General features: G+C 36.2%; 1 protein-coding gene across 1 annotated transcript in view; it reads right to left on the bottom strand.

Annotated features, from left to right (window-relative positions):
• The window catches only part of LOC128022929 (uncharacterized), a 43,405-nt gene that overhangs the window by 8,079 nt on the left and 11,858 nt on the right, over window positions 1-23,468 (bottom strand). The window contains exons 8-24 of the mRNA XM_052610631.1: window positions 21,036-21,299; window positions 19,869-20,129; window positions 19,398-19,661; window positions 12,063-12,326; window positions 10,613-10,876; window positions 9,444-9,704; window positions 8,973-9,236; window positions 8,596-8,859; window positions 7,093-7,356; window positions 5,923-6,183; window positions 5,454-5,717; window positions 5,076-5,339; window positions 3,064-3,327; window positions 1,995-2,255; window positions 1,587-1,850; window positions 1,209-1,472; window positions 175-435 (exon numbers count right to left, since the gene is read on the bottom strand). Coding sequence (XP_052466591.1) covers window positions 175-435; window positions 1,209-1,472; window positions 1,587-1,850; window positions 1,995-2,255; window positions 3,064-3,327; window positions 5,076-5,339; window positions 5,454-5,717; window positions 5,923-6,183; window positions 7,093-7,356; window positions 8,596-8,859; window positions 8,973-9,236; window positions 9,444-9,704; window positions 10,613-10,876; window positions 12,063-12,326; window positions 19,398-19,661; window positions 19,869-20,129; window positions 21,036-21,299 — 4,473 coding nt within the window. The remainder of the gene's footprint in view (window positions 1-174; window positions 436-1,208; window positions 1,473-1,586; window positions 1,851-1,994; window positions 2,256-3,063; window positions 3,328-5,075; window positions 5,340-5,453; window positions 5,718-5,922; window positions 6,184-7,092; window positions 7,357-8,595; window positions 8,860-8,972; window positions 9,237-9,443; window positions 9,705-10,612; window positions 10,877-12,062; window positions 12,327-19,397; window positions 19,662-19,868; window positions 20,130-21,035; window positions 21,300-23,468) is intronic.

The following is a 23,468-nucleotide window of genomic DNA, read 5'->3' as shown; positions in this document are numbered from 1 at the left end:
GTCCTGGAGGACTGGACTGGAGCAGGCAGTTTAGCTCCAGCTAGCCTCAACACACTTGCCTGGAAGTTTCTATATTCTTTTTAAACAACATTTCAAATTTCATGTGTGCAAATTTGATTGTGTGCATATTTATTTAGAATAAAAGCTTGCAGCTTTGTCCACATGCTACTGTACCTGCAGTGACCTGACTGGCCACACTGGTGTTGGAGCTACAGCTGTTGGCCACTGCAACCACAGTGATATTGTGCGTCTGCCCACAGCAAATTGCAGGGATTATGCAGGACGTGGAGGTAGAGTTACACACCAGAGTCTTGACTGTGGATTTTGCTTGAGCATAGTAGATCTGTGCCCCTTTACTCGACTGCCAGCTGATCTGAACATCACCTGTTCGACAGTCTAAGAGCTGACTGACCACAGACTGAGGAGCACAGGGTGCTGGGAGACAAAGGTAAACAAAGTATTACTTTAGAATTTTTAAAAGAATATTCCAGGCTAAAACTAAGCTTTCTCTACAGAATCTGTGGTCTGCTGTCAAATGCATTTAAAATGTGAAGTACTGTAGCCAAAGTAACTTATGGTGCCCAGGAGGAGACATGGTCAGTTCACTTAGTTTTGTCATGGCCACAACATAATAACTTGTGGGAACGTGATAATATGTTGTGGCCTTGAGATGCTATGTTGAGGGAATGACATCGATTTCTCATCCTCGACTTCTTATGTTGAGGGAACGACATATTTTTCTTGTGGCCACAAGTTTGATGCGTATTGATGCAGATTTGCTTACGCATTAAACTCAAAGCCACAATAAATGGATGTTGTTCCCTCAACATAGAATCCTGAGGTCATGACATAAGGATGTTGTTACCTCGGCAAAATGATCTTGTGGCCATGACATAATATCACATTCCCATGAGTTAATATGATGTTCAGAAAAAATATATATTGTGTTCATGACATATTATCACGTTCCCACAAGTTATTATGTCGTGGCCACGACAAAACTAAGTGAACCAACCCTGTCACCACCCATGCACCGTATCAAAGCACTTAACATAAGTTATTCAGTAAATTTTTATTTATTTATTTTATTTATTTATTTCAAGTGTTGCAGAGAATAATATTGTGTAATATAGTTTAAAAGTTCTGGATTTAAACACTACTATACAAACTTGCAGTATGCAAAGTTCAATTTTAGAGAAAATATTTACCAGTACTGATGCGACGCACTTCACTGCGTTGCCCAGTGCAGTCCACATTCATAGCTGTGACTGACACATTGTACGCCTGACCACACGACAGGCCGCTGATGTCACAGGAAGTTCTGTTGGAGTTGCTGGTTAGAGTACGTCCATTATCATCTACTGCTGTTACTGTATAGTATGAAACAAGGCCACTGGATGCTGCCCAGGAAACAGATGCAGTGTCCGACCCACAAGATAATGACACATTGACTTGAGTGGGAACACATGGAGCTGGAAAGGAAAAGATTCATGCCACAAAAAAAGCAGAAGATATTAGCTCTATTGATCATTTCATGCAAGAAGAATCACCAAATTTACACGTTGTGTTATTATTTAATGTTATACCTGTGTCTAGAGTGACCAAGGCTTTAGAAGAGGTTGAACAGGTCTGGCCGTATCCTGTAATACAGATGTTATAGTGCTGACCACACGGCAGTGAGCCAGTGTTGCAGGAGGAGCCATTGGTGAAGCAGTTGTGCTTTTGGGGGTCCTGGAGCGACTGTAGTGTTGCATTAAAACTTAATGAACCATTGCCTGGTGTCCAAGAAATGAGTGCTGAGTTGCTGCGGCAGTCCAGACTGGCTTGAATGCCAGTGTTGTGACACGGTGCTGGATCATGACAAAAATGTTAACACATCAAACTGCAGATTATGTTTTCTAGGGTGTTACGTAGTTTCTTATTTGTTCAGAAAAAACTGAAGTTGGTTTGTTGTTTCAATCACTAGTTATCACTAATGAGCTGAGTTCAAGTACCTGAGACGAGAGTGATAGGCTGGCTAGCCGGGCCCATGCAGACACCATTCATGCCCATGACTGTGATGGAATATTCCTGGCCACACTGCAGGTTTGGGATATCACATTGAGTGACAGTGTTGTTGCAGGATGTCTTGTACCCTTGGCTGCTTTCCACCTTTACCAAGTACCAAGTGGCACCAAGTGCACTGTACCAGGTGATGGAAGCAATGTTAGATGTACAGTTTAGAGCGGCAGCAACACTGGTGGGAATGCAGGGAGCTAGAGAAGAGGAGGTTATATAAAAAACAGATTATACATAAAAACTGTACATATACAGTTATTTTCAAAAGTTTGTATTAATCTTTTTTTTTTTAGGTTTCATGAAGGATGTTTTGTATGCTCACCATGGCTGGATTTATTTTATCAAAATATAACCAAAACCTTAATCTTGTGACATATTATTAAAATTTTAAATATCTGCTATCTAATTTTTTTTGGTATATTTAAAATGTAATTTATTCCTGTGATGTCAAAGCAGAATTTTGAACAGCCATTATTTCAGTCTTCAGTATCACATGATCCTTGAGAAATCATTCTAATACGCTGATTTGGTGCATGAGAAAAAAACGTATCAACTTTTAAAATGGTTGTTGACTAAATTGACTTTTTTTTTTTTTTTTGATGAATAGAAAATTCACAAGATTATTTCTTTGAGATGAAAATATTTTCTAACATTATGTCTTTATTATAACAATTTGTCTTATTTTTTCAATCTTACTGACCCTAAACCTTTGAATTTTGGTGTATGATACATGTTGACCCTGAACAAAAAATTTAGACACTTAAGCTATGTTTAAAAATTCATGAATGTCAAATAATTAAAGAACATAACATGTGTTTTGTGGGTTTAGTTGATCATATTCTACAGATATACAGATATATATAATTTGATAAAATAAACACAAAATACTACTTTTTTATCTAATGCACTGAAATTCATACATCTAATGTATTTAAGGGACAAATTTTCTGTACGCATTGTTGTTATGAATCACATATATCAGCAAAAGTTAACATGAGCTGTCACCTGTTTCCACTACAGCTTTAGGTTGAGAGCTGCTGTTGCAGGTGGTGCCATCAGCTTGGACAGTCACATTTAGTCTCATCCCACACGGCAGAGAGGTCAGCTGACAGGAAGTTCCCATAGAGTGACAAGAAGCTAAACGTTGCTGCTGCCTGTCTGTTGCAATTGCTGTGTACCCATTAGCTCCTGCGCTGGCAGCCCATGTCACGTTGGCTGTGTTGGTGTCACACTGGAGCACAGTTGTGATGTTTTGAGGGTCACAGGGAGCTAAAGGAGATAGATAGTCGGTTTCAAAGGTCTGTTATTACTGTGTAAACATGCATTTTATTCCTTGCTTTAACTGTTTTAAATTATATATTTATTTATTTATTTTTACACTTTTTTTGTTTATTTTAAAGGGGAGGTCTAATGCTATTTCATGCATTCTGACTTGTTTACACTATTAAGAGCTGTATTCATCAACCATTACTCCAGTCTTCAGTGTCACATGATTCTTCAGAAAAAAAAACATTTATTTAAAGTATTAAATATATTTATTAATTTCTTAAATATATATATATCTGACCTGTGTATCATGTAAAAACAAATGTGCAGAGCATATTTCAGACCACAGTACTCTGGGTGCTTAATCCCACAATGTAAAGCACTTGACTTTGTCCAAACAAACTGAAGTCATTTAACTGATTTGCAAAGACATTTTTCTTACACATAATTTGAGATTTTATGCAAAATGAACCTATGTATTTCACCTGAATGCCACTCACTGAATTAAACGTGCTCTGCAAAGTAATCAGGTCATGTGACAAGAAAGAAGCATTGTTTAAACTTAAATACCATTGAATAATCTGTTTTACATACTATTTCTTAAAAATAGTAAGCAGTATACAGTATATACGGCACATTATGCAGTTAACAATGAACATCTTGGTTATGTATTTTAACCCTCATTCCCTGAAGGAGGGAACTGAGACGTCACGTCGGTGACCGACGAATTGGGAATCTTGCTAGAGAGACCAATTTACCTCGAGTGTAAACTAAACGAGCAAGTGCACATTGACATATTTGTCTTGAGGCCACAAGTTTAATGCGTAAACAAACCTGAGTAACATAGCAACCTGGGATTTTCAGAGATGGATTTAATAATATTTTATTTTGAATTACGAAATTATTACATTATTTATTATAGAAATCATGACATTATTAAATTATTATATTTGGCTAATTAATAGACCATAAATATAAATACTATAGCGTTCACAGTGTTCTGTAAGTGTCATTGAGGAATTAATCATTCACATAGTTTAATTCGTAAATGAAAACACAACTCACTCATTAATCAACACACACGTGCTTTAATACAATCATAAAGTCAAAACTTTATTTGCAAAAATGTCAGGTGTTTATTTGCCAAATATATGGTATGCTAGCAAATACTAGCATAATTATACAAAACATTAACTAGGTAAAGCGATACACAAATTGAAAGGGGATAGAAGCATATAAATAATAATACATGTAAAAATATATCTCTAATAAGTTAATGTAATAATAATAATAAATATTAAATTAAAGGTTTAATGTTAATAAAAATGTTTTATCCATATCTGATAATCCTGGATTGCTTTGGTCACGCAGGTTTGTTTACGCATTAAACTCAAGGCCTTCAACATAGAATCTCGGCAAAATAATCTCGTGGCCATGACATAATATCACATTCCCACGAGTTAATATGACGTTCCCAAAAAAAAAAAAAAAAAAATATCTTGTGGCCACAACATATTATCACATTCCCACAAGTTATTATGTCGTGGCCACGACAAAACTAAGTGAACGGACCCTGTCACCACCCATGCACCGTATCAAAGCACTTAAAATAAGTTATGTAGTAAAAGTGTTTTTTAATTTTTTTTTTCAAGTGTTGCAGAGATTGTGTACTATGGGTTAAACATTCTGGATTTAAACACTACTATTCAAATTTGCAGTATGTAAAATACAATTTTATAGAAAATATTTACCAGTAGTGATGCGACGCACTTCACTGCGTTGCCCAGTGCAGTCCACACTCATAGCTGTGACTGACACATTGTACGCCTGACCACACGACAGGCCGCTGATGTCACAGGAAGTTCTGTTGGAGTTGCTGGTTAGAGTACGTCCATTATCATCTACTGCTGTTACTGTATAGTATGAAACAAGGCCACTGGATGCTGTCCAGGAAACAGATGCAGTGTCCGACCCAAAAGATAATGACACATTGACTTGAGTGGGTACACATGGAGCTGGAAAGGAAAAGATTCATGCCACAAAAAAAGCAGAAGATATTAGCTCTATTGATCATTTCATGCAAGAAGAATCACCAAATTTGCACGTTGTGTTATTATTTAATGTTATACCTGTGTCTAGAGTGACCAAGGCTTTAGAAGAGGTTGAACAGGTCTGGCCGTATCCTGTAATACAGATGTTATAGTGCTGACCACACGGCAGTGAGCCAATGTTGCAGGAGGAGCCATTGGTGAAGCAGTTGTGCTTTTGGGGGTCCTGGAGCGACTGTAGTGTTGCATTAAAACTTAATGAACCATTGCCTGGTGTCCAAGAAATGAGTGCTGAGTTGCTGCGGCAGTCCAGACTGGCTTGAATGCCAGTGTTGTGGCACGGTGCTGGATCATGACAAAAATTTTAACACATCAAACTGCAGAATATGTTTTCACATTTACTGAATGGTGCTTGCCATGAAAAACCTGCTAAGGTATTGTTGTATGGTTGCTAGGGTGTTACTAGGTAATTTCTTATTTGTTCAGAAAAAACTGAAGTTGGTTTGTTGTTTCAATCACTAGTTATCACTAATGAGCTGAGTTCAAGTACCTGAGACGAGAGTGATAGGCTGGCTAGCCGGGCCCATGCAGACACCATTCATGCCCATGACTGTGATGGAATATTCCTGGCCACACTGCAGGTTTGGGATATCACATTGAGTGACAGTGTTGTTGCAGGATGTCTTGTACCCTTGGCTGCTTTCCACATTTACCAAGTACCAAGTGGCACCAAGTGCACTGTACCAGGTGATGGAAGCAATGTTGGATGTACAGTTTAGAGCGGCAGCAACACTGGTGGGAATGCAGGGAGCTAGAGAAGAGGAGGTAATATTAAAAACAGATTATATATAAAAACTGTACATATACAGTTCTTTTTAAGGTTTCTTGAAAGATGTTTTGTATTCTCACAAGGACTGCATTTATTTTATCAAAATACAACCAAAACCTTAATCTTATGATATATTATTAAAACTTAAAATATTTGTTATCTATTTTTGTATTTTTTTGGTATATTTAAAATGTAATTTATTCCTGTGATGTCAAAGCAGAATTTTCAGCAGCCATTATTCCAGTCTTTCACTATCACATGATACTTGAGAAATCATTTAATACGCTGATTTGGTGCATAAGAAAATATTATTATCAACTTTCAAAACAGTTGTTCTGCTAAATATTTGCAGAGAATTTTTTTTTTTTTTTTTTTTTTCATGAATAGAAAAATTCACAGGAAGATTATTTCTTTGAGATGTAAATATTTTCTAACATTATGGCTTTACTGTCACTTTTGAATGAATTAATGGGTTCTTACCGAATAAAATAAATAATTTCTTTCCGAACAAAAAAAAAAATTATAACAATTTGTCTTATTTTTTCAATCTTATTGACCCTAAACCTTTGAATTTTGGTGTATATATTTTTTTTTATTTCTTTGTTTATAATACATTTGGACCCTGAAAAAACATGTGGACACTTAAGCTACGTTTAAAAATGAATAAATGTCAAATAATTAAATAACATAACATAAGTGTTTTGTGGGTTTAGTTGGTCATATTCTACAGATATACAGATATATATAATTTGATAAAATAAACAAGAAAATACTACTTTTTTTATCTAATGCACTGAAATTCATACATCTAATGTAGTTAAGGGCCAAATTTTCTGTACGCATTGTTGTTATGATTCACATATATCAGCAAAAGTTAACATGAGCTGTCACCTGTTTCCACTACAGCTTTAGGTTGAGAGCTGCTGTTGCAGGTGGTGCCATCAGCTTGGACAGTCACATTTAGTCTCATCCCACACGGCAGAGAGGTCAGCTGACAGGAAGTTCCCATAGAGTGACAAGAAGCTAAACGTTGCTGCTGCCTGTCTGTTGCAATTGCTGTGTACCCATTAGCTCCTGCGCTGACAGCCCATGTCACGTTGGCTGTGTTGGTGTCACACTGGAGCACAGTTGTGATGTTTTGAGGGTCACAGGGAGCTAAAGGAGATAGATAGTCGGTTTCAAAGGTCTGTTATTACTGTGTAAACATGCATTTTATTCCTCATTTAAATATATATATATATATATATATATATATATATATATATATATATATATATATATATATATATATATATATATATATATTACTCAATTTGTATTTTACATTTTAAAGGGGAGGTCTAATGCTATTTCATGCATTCTGACATGTTTACACTGTTAAAAGGCTGGATTCAGCAACCATTACTCCAGTCTTTAGTGTCACATGATTTTTCAGAAAGAAATATTTATTTAAAGTATTAATTGTATTAATTAATTTCTTAAAACAAAAATATTACTGACCTGTGTATCATGAAAAAAAAAAAAAAATGTGCAGAGCATACTTCAGACCATAGTAGTCTGGGTGCTGAATCCCACAATGCAAAGCACTCGTCTTTGTCCAAATTCAACTCATTTAACTGATTTGCAAAGACATTGTTTTTTTGTTTTTTTTACATAAGATTTGAGATTTTATTCTAAATGAACCTATGTATTTCACCTGAATGCCACTCATTGAACTAAACATGCTCTGCAAAGTAATCAGGTCATGTGACAAGAAAGAAGCATTGTTTAAACTTAAACAATATTGAATAATCTGTTTACATACTATTTCTTAAAATTAGTAAGCAGTATACAGTATATACTGCACGTTATGTAGCGAACAATGAACATTTTGATTACGTATTGTAACCCTTGTTCCCTAAATGAGGGAACGGAGACGTCACGTCTGTGACCGATGAATTGGGAATCTCGCTAGAAAGACCAATTTACCTCAAGTGTAAACTAAACTGTCTAGCATTTCTGAGTGTTTTCCCTCTATTTGTTCTTCCCGTGTTTAATTTTGGATTGTTTACACTGACTCTGATTCTCTACTGTCTTCCCTGACCTCTGCTTGTTTCTGTTTTCGATTCTGGTTATCCCTGACATACCTGACGCCATTCCTGATTTCTGCCTGTCTAACCACTCTTAAATAAATACTGCAATTGGATCTGAACGTCTCTGACTCTCTTCGTAACAGTCACCACCCAGGCACCGTATCAAAGCACTTAATAGAAGTTATTCAGAATGTTTTATTTTTATTTTTTTTTCAAGTGTTGCAGAGAATAATATTGTGTAATATAAGTTAAACGTTCTGGATTTTAATACTACTATACAAACTTGCAGTATAAAGAGTTCAATTTTAGAGAAAATATTTACCAGTAGTGATGCGACGCACTTCACTGCGTTGCCCAGTGCAGTCCACATTCATAGCTGTGACTGACACATTGTACGCCTGACCACACGACAGGCCGCTGATGTCACAGGAAGTTCTGTTGGAGTTGCTGGTTAGAGTACGTCCATTATCATCTACTGCTGTTACTGTATAGTATGAAACAAGGCCACTGGATGCTGCCCAGGAAACAGATGCAGTGTCCGACCCACAAGATAATGACACATTGACTTGAGTGGGAACACATGGAGCTGGAAAGGAAAAGATTCATGCCACAAAAAAGCAGAAGATTTTAGCTCTATAAATAATTTGATGCAAGAAGAATCACCAAATTTGCACGTTGTGTTATTATTTAATGTTATACCTGTGTCTAGAGTGACCAAGGCTTTAGAAGAGGTTGAACAGGTCTGGCCGTATCCTGTAATACAGATGTTATAGTGCTGACCACACGGCAGTGAGCCAATGTTGCAGGAGGAGCCATTGGTGAAGCAGTTGTGCTTTTGGGGGTCCTGGAGCGACTGTAGTGTTGCATTAAAACTTAATGAACCATTGCCTGGTGTCCAAGAAATGAGTGCTGAGTTGCTGCGGCAGTCCAGACTGGCTTGAATGCCAGTGTTGTGGCACGGTGCTGGATCATGACAAAAATGTTAACATATCAAACTGCAGAATATGTTTTTACATTTACTGAATGGTGCTTGCCATGAAAAACTTGCTAAGGTATTGCTGTATGGCTGCTAGGGTGTTACTAGGTGGTTTCTTAATTGTTCAGAAAAAAAACTGAAGTTGGTTTGTTGTTTCAATCACTAGTTATCACTAATGAGCTGAGTTCAAGTACCTGAGACGAGAGTGATAGGCTGGCTAGCCGGGCCCATGCAGACACCATTCATGCCCATGACTGTGATGGAATATTCCTGGCCACACTGCAGGTTTGGGATATCACATTGAGTGACAGTGTTGTTGCAGGATGTCTTGTACCCTTGGCTGCTTTCCACCTTTACCAAGTACCAAGTGGCACCAAGTGCACTGTACCAGGTGATGGAAGCAATGTTAGATGTACAGTTTAGAGCGGCAGCAACACTGGTGGGAATGCAGGGAGCTAGAGAAGAGGAGGTAATATTAAAAACAGATTATATATAAAAACTGTACATATACAGTTCTTTTTAAGGTTTCTTGAAAGATGTTTTGTATTCTCACAAGGACTGCATTTATTTTATCAAAATACAACCAAAACCTTAATCTTATGATATATTATTAAAACTTAAAATATTTGTTATCTATTTTTGTATTTTTTTGGTATATTTAAAATGTAATTTATTCCTGTGATGTCAAAGCAGAATTTTCAGCAGCCATTATTCCAGTCTTTCACTATCACATGATACTTGAGAAATCATTTAATACGCTGATTTGGTGCATAAGAAAATATTATTATCAACTTTCAAAACAGTTGTTCTGCTAAATATTTGCAGAGAATTTTTTTTTTTTTTTTTTTTTCATGAATAGAAAAATTCACAGGAAGATTATTTCTTTGAGATGTAAATATTTTCTAACATTATGGCTTTACTGTCACTTTTGAACGAATTAATGGGTTCTTACCGAATAAAATAAATAATTTCTTTCCGAACAAAAAAAAAAATTATAACAATTTGTCTTATTTTTTCAATCTTACTGACCCTAAACCTTTGAATTTTGGTGTATATATTTTTTTTTTATTTCTTTGTTTATAATACATTTGGACCCTGAAAAAACATGTGGACACTTAAGCTACGTTTAAAAATGAATAAATGTCAAATAATTAAATAACATAACATAAGTGTTTTGTGGGTTTAGTTGGTCATATTCTACAGATATACAGATATATATAATTTGATAAAATAAACAAGAAAATACTACTTTTTTATCTAATGCACTGAAATTCATACATCTAATGTAGTTAAGGGCCAAATTTTCTGTACGCATTGTTGTTATGATTCACATATATCAGCAAAAGTTAACATGAGCTGTCACCTGTTTCCACTACAGCTTTAGGTTGAGAGCTGCTGTTGCAGGTGGTGCCATCAGCTTGGACAGTCACATTTAGTCTCATCCCACACAGCAGAGAGGTCAGCTGACAGGAAGTTCCCATAGAGTGACAAGAAGCTAAACGTTGCTGCTGCCTGTCTGTTGCAATTGCTGTGTACCCATTAGCTCCTGCGCTGGCAGCCCATGTCACGTTGGCTGTGTTGGTGTCACACTGGAGCACAGTTGTGATGTTTTGAGGGTCACAGGGAGCTAAAGGAGATAGATAGTCGGTTTCAAAGGTCTGTTATTACTGTGTAAACATGCATTTTATTCCTCATTTAAATATATATATATATATATATATATATATATATATATATATATATATATATATATTTTACACAATTTGTATTTTACATTTTAAAGGGGAGGTCTAATGCTATTTCATGCATTCTGACATGTTTACACTGTTAAAAGGCTGGATTCAGCAACCATTACTCCAGTCTTTAGTGTCTCATGAATCTTCAGAAAGAAACATTTATTTAAAGTATTAATTACATTAATTAATTTCTTTAAAAAAAATATTAAAACAAATTTACAGAGCATACTTCAGACCATAGTAGTCTGGGTGCTGAATCCCACAATGCAAAGCACTCGACTTTGTCCAAATTCAACTCATTTAACTGATTTGCAAAGACATTTTTTTTTTTTTTTACATAAGATTTGAGATTTTATTCTAAATGAACCTATGTATTTCACCTGAATGCCACTCACTGAACTAAACATGCTCTGCAAAGTAATCAGGTCATGTGACAAGAAAGAAGCATTGTTTAAACTTAAACAATATTGAATAATCTGTTAACATACTATTTTTTAAAATTAGTAAGCAGTATACAGTATATACTGCACGTTATGCAGTGAACAATGAACATTTTGATTACGTATTGTAACCCTTGTTCCCTGAAGGAGGGAACGGAGACGTCACGTCGGTGACCTACGTATTGGGAATCTCGCTAGAAAGACCAATTTACCTCAAGTGTAGACTAAACTGTCTAGCATTTCTGAGTGTTTTCCCTCTATTTGTTCTTCATGTGTCTTATTTTGGATTTTTTACACTGACTCTGATTCTCTACTGTCTTCCCTGACCTCTGCTTGTTTCTGTTTTCGATTCTGGTTATCCCTGACATAGCTGACGCCATTCCTGATTTCTGCCTGTCTAACCACTCTTAAATAAATACTGCAATTGGATCTGAACGTCTCTGACTCTCTTCGTAACAGTCACCACCCAAGCACCGTATCAAAGCACTTAATAGAAGTTATTCAGAATGTTTTATTTTTATTTTTTTTCAAGTGTTGCAGAGAATAATATTGTGTAATATAAGTTAAACCTTTAGGATTTTAATACAACTATACAAACTTGCAGTATAAAGAGTTCAATTTTAGAGAAAATATTTACCAGTAGTGATGCGACGCACGTCACTGCGTTGCCCAGTGCAGTCCACATTCATAGCTGTGACTGACACATTGTACGCCTGACCACACGACAGGCCGCTGATGTCACAGGAAGTTCTGTTGGAGTTGCTGGTTAGAGTACGTCCATTATCATCTACTGCTGTTACTGTATAGTATGAAACAAGGCCACTGGATGCTGCCCAGGAAACAGATGCAGTGTCCGACCCACAAGATAATGACACATTGACTTGAGTGGGAACACATGGAGCTGGAAAGGAAAAGATTCATGCCACAAAAAAGCAGAAGATATTAGCTCTATTGATCATTTGATGTCAGAAGAATCACCAAATTTGCACGTTGTGTTATTATTTAATGTTATACCTGTGTCTAGAGTGACCAAAGCTTTAGAAGAGGTTGAACAGGTCTGGCCGTATCCTGTAACACAGATGTTATAGTGCTGACCACACGGCAGTGAGCCAATGTTGCAGGAGGAGCCATTGGTGAAGCAGTTGTGCTTTTGGGGGTCCTGGAGCGACTGTAGTGTTGCATTAAAACTTAATGAACCGTTGCCTGGTGTCCAAGAAATGAGTGCTGAGTTGGTGCGGCAGTCCAGACTGGCTTGAATGCCAGTGTTGTGGCACGGTGCTGGATCATGACAAAAATGTTAACACATTAAACTGCAGATTATGTTTTTACATTTACTGAATGGTGCTTGCCATGAAAAACCTGCTAAGGTATTGCTGTATGGTTGCTAGGGTGTTACTACGTAGTTTCTTATTTGTTTAGAAAAACTGAAGTTGGTTTGTTGTTTCAATCACTAGTTATCACTAATGAGCTGAGTTCAAGTACCTGAGACGAGAGTGATAGGCTGGCTAGCCGGGCCCATGCAGACACCATTCATGCCCATGACTGTGATGGAATATTCCTGGCCACACTGCAGGTTTGGGATATCACATTGAGTGACAGTGTTGTTGCAGGATGTCTTGTACCCTTGGCTGCTTTCCACCTTTACCAAGTACCAAGTGGCACCAAGTGCACTGTACCAGGTGATGGAAGCAATGTTGGATGTACAGTTTAGAGCGGCAGCAACACTGGTGGGAATGCAGGGAGCTAGAGAAGAGGAGGTTATATAAAAAACAGATTATATATAAAAACTGCACATATACAGTTATTTTCAAAAGTTTGTATTAATCTTTTTGTTTAGGTTTCTTGAAGGATGTTTCGTATGCTCACCATGGCTGGATTTATTTTATCAAAATGCAACCAAAACCTTATCCTATGACATATTATTAAAACTTACAATATCTGCTATCTATTTATTTATTTTTTTTGGTATATTTAAAATGTAATTTATTCTTGTGATTTCAAAGCAGAATTTTCAGCAGCCATTATTTCAGTCTTCAGTATCACATGATACTTCAGAAATAATTATAATACGCTGATTTGGTGCATAAAAAAAAATCGTATCAACTTTTAAAATGATTGTTTGACTAAATATTTTGCAGAGACTTTTTTTTTTTTTGATGAATAAAAAATTCACAAGAAGATTATTTCTTTGAGATGTAAATATTTTCTAACATTATGTCTTTACTGTCACTTTTGAATGAATTAATGGGTTCTTACCGGATAAAATAACTAATTTCATTCCAAACAAAAAAAAATATTATAGCAATTTGTCTTATTTTTTCAATCTTACTGACCCTAAACCTTTGAATTTTGGTGTATATATCTTTTTTTTTTCTTTGTTTGTTTATAATACATGTGGACCCTGAAAAAAAAATGTAGACACTTAAGCTACGTTTAAAAATTAATGAATGTCAAATAATTAAATAACATAATATGTGTTTTATGGTTTTAGTTGATCATATTCTACAGATATACAGATATATATAATTTGATAAAATAAACACAAAAATACAACTTTTTTATCTAATGCACTGAAATTCATACATCTAATGTATTTAAGGACCAAATTTTCTGTACGCATTGTTGTTATGATTCACATATATCAGCAAAAGTTAACATGAGCTGTCACCTGTTTCCACTACAGCTTTAGGTTGAGAGCTGCTGTTGCAGGTGGTGCCATCAGCTTGGACAGTCACATTTAGTCTCATCCCACACGGCAGAGAGGTCAGCTGACAGGAAGTTCCCATAGAGTGACAAGAAGCTAAACGTTGCTGCTGCCTGTCTGTTGCAATTGCTGTGTACCCATTAGCTCCTGCGCTGACAGCCCATGTCACGTTGGCTGTGTTGGTGTCACACTGGAGCACAGTTGTGATGTTTTGAGGGTCACAGGGAGCTAAAGGAGATAGATAGTCGGTTTCAAAGGTCTGTTATTACTGTGTAAACATGCATTTTATTCCTCATTTAAATATATATATATATATATATATATATATATATATATATATATATATTTTACACAATTTGTATTTTACATTTTAAAGGGGAGGTCTAATGCTATTTCATGCATTCTGACATGTTTACACTGTTAAAAGGCTGGATTCAGCAACCATTACTCCAGTCTTCAGTGTCACATGATTCTTCAGAAAGAAACATTTATTTAAAGTATTAATTATATTAATTAATTTCTTTAAAAAAAAATATTACAGACCTGTGTATCATGAAAAAAACAAATGTGCAGAGCATACTAGTAGTTTGGTTGCTGAATCCCTCAATGCAAAGCACATGACTTTGTCCAAATTCAACTAATTTAACTGATTTGAAAAGATTTTTATTTATTTATTTTTTTTACATAAGATTTGAGATTTTTTTCTAACTGAACCTATGTATTTCACCTGAATGCCACTCACTGATTTAAACATGCTCTGCAAAGTAATCAGGTCATGTGACAAGAAAGTTGCATTGTTTAAACTTAATATTGAATAATCTGTTTTACATACTATTTCTTAAAAATAGTAAGCAGTATACAGTATATACTGCACATTATGCAGTGAACAATGAATATCTTGATTACATATTGTAACCCTCGTTCCCTGAAGGAGGGAACAGAGACGTCACGTCTGTGACCGACGATTTGGGAATCTCGCTAGAAAGACCAATTTACCTCGAGTGTAAACTAAACTTGTCTAGCATTTCTGAGTGTTTTCCCTCTATTTGTTCTTCCCGTGTTTAATTTTGGATTGTTTACACTGACTCTGATTCTCTGCTGTCTTCCCTGACCTCTGCTTGTTTCTGTTTTCGATTCTGGTTATCCCTGACATACCTGACGCCATTCCTGATTTCTGCCTGTCTGACCACTCTTAAATAAATACTGCAAATGGATTTATTTTATTGAAGTGTTGCAGAGAATAATATTGTGTATTATAAGTTAAAAGTTCTGGATTTAAACACTACTATACAAACTTGCAGTATTCAAAGTAACATTTTAGAGAAAATATTTACCAGTAGTGATGCGACGCACTTCACTGCGTTGCCCAGTGCAGTCCACATTCATAGCTGTGACTGACACATTGTACGCCTGACCACACGACAGGCCGCTGATGTCACAGGAAGTTCTGTTGGAGTTGCTGGTTAGAGTACGTCCATTATCATCTACTGCTGTTACTGTATAGTATGAAACAAGGCCACTGGATGCTGCCCAGGAAACAGATGCAGTGTCCGACCCACAAGATAATGACACATTGACTTGAGTGGGAACACATGGAGCTGGAAAGGAAAAGATTCATGCCACAAAAAAGCAGAAGATTTTAGCTCTATAAATAATTGGATGGCAGAAGAATCACCTAATTTGCACGTTGTGTTATTATTTAATGTTATACCTGTGTCTAGAGTGACCAAGGCTTTAGAAGAGGTTGAACAGGTCTGGCCGTATCCTGTAATACAGATGTTATAGTGCTGACCACACGGCAGTGAGCCAATGTTGCAGGAGGAGCCATTGGTGAAGCAGTTGTGCTTTTGGGGGTCCTGGAGCGACTGTAGTGTTGCATTAAAACTTAATGAACCATTGCCTGGTGTCCAAGAAATGAGTGCTGAGTTGCTGCGGCAGTCCAGACTGGCTTGAATGCCAGTGTTGTGGCACGGTGCTGGATCATGACAAAAATGTTAACACATCAAACTGCAGTATACGTTTTTACATTTACTGAATGGTGCTTGCCATGAAAAACCTGCTTAGGTACTGTTGTATGGTTGCTAGGGTATTACTTGGTAGTTTATTTTTTGTTCAGAAAAAACTGAAGTTGGTTTGTTGTTTCAATCACTAGTTATCACTAATGAGCTGAGTTCAAGTACCTGAGACGAGAGTGATAGGCTGGCTAGCCGGGCCCATGCAGACACCATTCATGCCCATGACTGTGATGGAATATTCCTGGTCACACTGCAGGTTTGGGATATCACATTGAGTGACAGTGTTGTTGCAGGATGTCTTGTACCCTTGGCTGCTTTCCGCCTTTACCAAGTACCAAGTGGCACCAAGTGCACTGTACCAGGTGATGGAAGCAATGTTGGATGTACAGTTTAGAGCGGCAGCAACACTGGTGGGAATGCAGGGAGCTAGAGAAGAGGAGGTTATATAAAAAAAAAATTGTTGTATATAAATTATTATATATAAAAAGTGTACTTGTATAGTACTTTTCAAAAGTACAGTACTTTTTAGGTTTATTGAAAGATGTTTCATATTCAAACCAAGATTGCATTTATTTTATCAAAATACAACCAAAACTTTAATCTTATGAGATATTATTAAAACTTAAAATATCTGTTATCTATTTTTTTGGATATATTTAAAATGTAATTTATTCCTGTGATGTCAAAGCAGAATTTTCAGCAGCCATTATTCCAGTTTTCACTATCACTTGGTACTTGAGAAATCATTTAATACGCTGATTTGGTGCATAAGAAAAATATTATTATCAACTTTCAAAACAACTGTTCTGCTAAATATTTGCAGAGACACTTTTTTTTGATGTATAGAAAATTCACAAGAAGATTATTTCTTTGAGGTGTAAATATTTTCTAACATTATGGCTTTACTGTCACTTTTGAACGAATAAATTGGTTCTTACCGAATAAAATGATTAATTTCTTTCCAAACAAAAAAATAATATTATAACAAATTTGTCTTATTTTTTCAATCTTACTGACCCTAAACCTTTGAATTTTGGTGTATATAGTTTTTTAAATTCTTTGTTTGTTTATAATACATGTGGACCCTGAAAAAAAAAATGTAGACACTTAAGCTATGTTTAAAAATAAATGAATGTCACATAATTAAATAACATAACATAAGTGTTTGTGGGTTTAGTTGGTCATATTCTACAGATATACAGATATATATAATTTGATAAAATAAACAAGCAAATACAACTTTTTTTATCTAATGCACTGAAATTTATAAATCTAATGTATTTAAGGACCAAATTTTCTGTAAGAATTGTTGTTATGAATCACATTCATCAGCAAAAGTTAACATGAGCTGTCACCTGTTTCCACTACAGCTTTAGGTTGAGAGCTGCTGTTGCAGGTGGTGCCATCAGCTTGGACAGTCACATTTAGTCTCATCCCACACGGCAGAGAGGTCAGCTGACAGGAAGTTCCCATAGAGTGACAAGAAGCTAAACGTTGCTGCTGCCTGTCTGTTGCAATTGCTGTGTACCCATTAGCTCCTGCGCTGGCAGCCCATGTCACGTTGGCTGTGTTGGTGTCACACTGGAGCACAGTTGTGATGTTTTGAGGGTCACAGGGAGCTAAAGGAGATAGATAGTCGGTTTCAAAGGTCTGTTATTACTGTGTAAACATGCATTTTATTCCTCATTTAAATATATATATATATATATATATATATATATATATATATATATATATATATATATATATATATATATATATATATATATATATATATATATATATATTACTCAATTTGTATTTTACATTTTAAAGGGGAGGTCTAATGCTATTTCATGCATTCTGACATGTTTACACTGTTAAAAGGCTGGATTCAGCAACCATTACTCCAGTCTTTAGTGTCACATGATTTTTCAGAAAGAAATATTTATTTAAAGTATTAATTGTATTAATTAATTTCTTAAAACAAAAATATTACTGACCTGTGTATCATGAAAAAAAAAAAAAAATGTGCAGAGCATACTTCAGACCATAGTAGTCTGGGTGCTGAATCCCACAATGCAAAGCACTCGTCTTTGTCCAAATTCAACTCATTTAACTGATTTGCAAAGACATTGTTTTTTTGTTTTTTTTACATAAGATTTGAGATTTTATTCTAAATGAACCTATGTATTTCACCTGAATGCCACTCATTGAACTAAACATGCTCTGCAAAGTAATCAGGTCATGTGACAAGAAAGAAGCATTGTTTAAACTTAAACAATATTGAATAATCTGTTTACATACTATTTCCTAAAATTAGTAAGCAGTATACAGTATATACTGCACGTTATGTAGCGAACAATGAACATTTTGATTACGTATTGTAACCCTTGTTCCCTAAATGAGGGAACGGAGACGTCACGTCTGTGACCGATGAATTGGGAATCTCGCTAGAAAGACCAATTTACCTCAAGTGTAAACTAAACTGTCTAGCATTTCTGAGTGTTTTCCCTCTATTTGTTCTTCCCGTGTTTAATTTTGGATTGTTTACACTGACTCTGATTCTCTACTGTCTTCCCTGACCTCTGCTTGTTTCTGTTTTCGATTCTGGTTATCCCTGACATACCTGACGCCATTCCTGATTTCTGCCTGTCTAACCACTCTTAAATAAATACTGCAATTGGATCTGAACGTCTCTGACTCTCTTCGTAACAGTCACCACCCAAGCACCGTATCAAAGCACTTAATAGAAGTTATTCAGAATGTTTTATTTTTATTTTTTTTTCAAGTGTTGCAGAGAATAATATTGTGTAATATAAGTTAAACGTTCTGGATTTTAATACTACTATACAAACTTGCAGTATAAAGAGTTCAATTTTAGAGAAAATATTTACCAGTAGTGATGCGACGCACTTCACTGCGTTGCCCAGTGCAGTCCACATTCATAGCTGTGACTGACACATTGTACGCCTGACCACACGACAGGCCGCTGATGTCACAGGAAGTTCTGTTGGAGTTGCTGGTTAGAGTACGTCCATTATCATCTACTGCTGTTACTGTATAGTATGAAACAAGGCCACTGGATGCTGCCCAGGAAACAGATGCAGTGTCCGACCCACAAGATAATGACACATTGACTTGAGTGGGAACACATGGAGCTGGAAAGGAAAAGATTCATGCCACAAAAAAGCAGAAGATTTTAGCTCTATAAATAATTTGATGCAAGAAGAATCACCAAATTTGCACGTTGTGTTATTATTTAATGTTATACCTGTGTCTAGAGTGACCAAGGCTTTAGAAGAGGTTGAACAGGTCTGGCCGTATCCTGTAATACAGATGTTATAGTGCTGACCACACGGCAGTGAGCCAATGTTGCAGGAGGAGCCATTGGTGAAGCAGTTGTGCTTTTGGGGGTCCTGGAGCGACTGTAGTGTTGCATTAAAACTTAATGAACCATTGCCTGGTGTCCAAGAAATGAGTGCTGAGTTGCTGCGGCAGTCCAGACTGGCTTGAATGCCAGTGTTGTGGCACGGTGCTGGATCATGACAAAAATGTTAACATATCAAACTGCAGAATATGTTTTTACATTTACTGAATGGTGCTTGCCATGAAAAACTTGCTAAGGTATTGCTGTATGGCTGCTAGGGTGTTACTAGGTGGTTTCTTAATTGTTCAGAAAAAAAACTGAAGTTGGTTTGTTGTTTCAATCACTAGTTATCACTAATGAGCTGAGTTCAAGTACCTGAGACGAGAGTGATAGGCTGGCTAGCCGGGCCCATGCAGACACCATTCATGCCCATGACTGTGATGGAATATTCCTGGCCACACTGCAGGTTTGGGATATCACATTGAGTGACAGTGTTGTTGCAGGATGTCTTGTACCCTTGGCTGCTTTCCACCTTTACCAAGTACCAAGTGGCACCAAGTGCACTGTACCAGGTGATGGAAGCAATGTTGGATGTACAGTTTAGAGCGGCAGCAACACTGGTGGGAATGCAGGGAGCTAGAGAAGAGGAGGTAATATTAAAAACAGATTATATATAAAAACTGTACATATACAGTTCTTTTTAAGGTTTCTTGAAAGATGTTTTGTATTCTCACAAGGACTGCATTTATTTTATCAAAATACAACCAAAACCTTAATCTTATGATATATTATTAAAACTTAAAATATTTGTTATCTATTTTTGTATTTTTTTGGTATATTTAAAATGTAATTTATTCCTGTGATGTCAAAGCAGAATTTTCAGCAGCCATTATTCCAGTCTTTCACTATCACATGATACTTGAGAAATCATTTAATACGCTGATTTGGTGCATAAGAAAATATTATTATCAACTTTCAAAACAGTTGTTCTGCTAAATATTTGCAGAGAATTTTTTTTTTTTTTTTTTTTCATGAATAGAAAAATTCACAGGAAGATTATTTCTTTGAGATGTAAATATTTTCTAACATTATGGCTTTACTGTCACTTTTGAACGAATTAATGGGTTCTTACCGAATAAAATAAATAATTTCTTTCCGAACAAAAAAAAAATTATAACAATTTGTCTTATTTTTTCAATCTTACTGACCCTAAACCTTTGAATTTTGGTGTATATATTTTTTTTTTATTTCTTTGTTTATAATACATTTGGACCCTGAAAAAACATGTGGACACTTAAGCTACGTTTAAAAATGAATAAATGTCAAATAATTAAATAACATAACATAAGTGTTTTGTGGGTTTAGTTGGTCATATTCTACAGATATACAGATATATATAATTTGATAAAATAAACAAGAAAATACTACTTTTTTATCTAATGCACTGAAATTCATACATCTAATGTAGTTAAGGGCCAAATTTTCTGTACGCATTGTTGTTATGATTCACATATATCAGCAAAAGTTAACATGAGCTGTCACCTGTTTCCACTACAGCTTTAGGTTGAGAGCTGCTGTTGCAGGTGGTGCCATCAGCTTGGACAGTCACATTTAGTCTCATCCCACACGGCAGAGAGGTCAGCTGACAGGAAGTTCCCATAGAGTGACAAGAAGCTAAACGTTGCTGCTGCCTGTCTGTTGCAATTGCTGTGTACCCATTAGCTCCTGCGCTGGCAGCCCATGTCACGTTGGCTGTGTTGGTGTCACACTGGAGCACAGTTGTGATGTTTTGAGGGTCACAGGGAGCTAAAGGAGATAGATAGTCGGTTTCAAAGGTCTGTTATTACTGTGTAAACATGCATTTTATTCCTCATTTAAATATATATATATATATATATATATATATATATATATATATATATTTTACACAATTTGTATTTTACATTTTAAAGGGGAGGTCTAATGCTATTTCATGCATTCTGACATGTTTACACTGTTAAAAGGCTGGATTCAGCAACCATTACTCCAGTCTTTAGTGTCTCATGAATCTTCAGAAAGAAACATTTATTTAAAGTATTAATTACATTAATTAATTTCTTTAAAAAAAATATTAAAACAAATTTACAGAGCATACTTCAGACCATAGTAGTCTGGGTGCTGAATCCCACAATGCAAAGCACTCGACTTTGTCCAAATTCAACTCATTTAACTGATTTGCAAAGACATTTTTTTTTTTTTTTACATAAGATTTGAGATTTTATTCTAAATGAACCTATGTATTTCACCTGAATGCCACTCACTGAACTAAACATGCTCTGCAAAGTAATCAGGTCATGTGACAAGAAAGAAGCATTGTTTAAACTTAAACAATATTGAATAATCTGTTAACATACTATTTTTTAAAATTAGTAAGCAGTATACAGTATATACTGCACGTTATGCAGTGAACAATGAACATTTTGATTACGTATTGTAACCCTTGTTCCCTGAAGGAGGGAACGGAGACGTCACGTCGGTGACCTACGTATTGGGAATCTCGCTAGAAAGACCAATTTACCTCAAGTGTAGACTAAACTGTCTAGCATTTCTGAGTGTTTTCCCTCTATTTGTTCTTCATGTGTCTTATTTTGGATTTTTTACACTGACTCTGATTCTCTACTGTCTTCCCTGACCTCTGCTTGTTTCTGTTTTCGATTCTGGTTATCCCTGACATAGCTGACGCCATTCCTGATTTCTGCCTGTCTAACCACTCTTAAATAAATACTGCAATTGGATCTGAACGTCTCTGACTCTCTTCGTAACAGTCACCACCCAAGCACCGTATCAAAGCACTTAATAGAAGTTATTCAGAATGTTTTATTTTTATTTTTTTTCAAGTGTTGCAGAGAATAATATTGTGTAATATAAGTTAAACCTTTAGGATTTTAATACAACTATACAAACTTGCAGTATAAAGAGTTCAATTTTAGAGAAAATATTTACCAGTAGTGATGCGACGCACGTCACTGCGTTGCCCAGTGCAGTCCACATTCATAGCTGTGACTGACACATTGTACGCCTGACCACACGACAGGCCGCTGATGTCACAGGAAGTTCTGTTGGAGTTGCTGGTTAGAGTACGTCCATTATCATCTACTGCTGTTACTGTATAGTATGAAACAAGGCCACTGGATGCTGCCCAGGAAACAGATGCAGTGTCCGACCCACAAGATAATGACACATTGACTTGAGTGGGAACACATGGAGCTGGAAAGGAAAAGATTCATGCCACAAAAAAGCAGAAGATATTAGCTCTATTGATCATTTGATGTCAGAAGAATCACCAAATTTGCACGTTGTGTTATTATTTAATGTTATACCTGTGTCTAGAGTGACCAAAGCTTTAGAAGAGGTTGAACAGGTCTGGCCGTATCCTGTAACACAGATGTTATAGTGCTGACCACACGGCAGTGAGCCAATGTTGCAGGAGGAGCCATTGGTGAAGCAGTTGTGCTTTTGGGGGTCCTGGAGCGACTGTAGTGTTGCATTAAAACTTAATGAACCGTTGCCTGGTGTCCAAGAAATGAGTGCTGAGTTGCTGCGGCAGTCCAGACTGGCTTGAATGCCAGTGTTGTGGCACGGTGCTGGATCATGACAAAAATGTTAACACATCAAACTGCAGATTATGTTTTTACATTTACTGAATGGTGCTTGCCATGAAAATCCTCTAAGGTATTGTTGTATGGTTGCTAGGGTGTTACTACGTAGTTTCTTATTTGTTCAGAAAAAACTGAAGTTGGTTTGTTGTTTCAATCACTAGTTATCACTAATGAGCTGAGTTCAAGTACCTGAGACGAGAGTGACAGGCTGGCTAGCCGGGCCCATGCAGACACCATTCATGCCCATGACTGTGATGGAATATTCCTGGCCACACTGCAGGTTTGGGATATCACATTGAGTGACAGTGTTGTTGCAGGATGTCTTGTACCCTTGGCT

This window comes from Carassius gibelio, chromosome A2 (genome assembly GCF_023724105.1).
Source record: "Carassius gibelio isolate Cgi1373 ecotype wild population from Czech Republic chromosome A2, carGib1.2-hapl.c, whole genome shotgun sequence".
In the NCBI taxonomy this organism is placed as follows: Eukaryota; Metazoa; Chordata; class Actinopteri; order Cypriniformes; family Cyprinidae; genus Carassius; species Carassius gibelio.
This window is presented reverse-complemented; position numbering and strand designations above follow the sequence as displayed.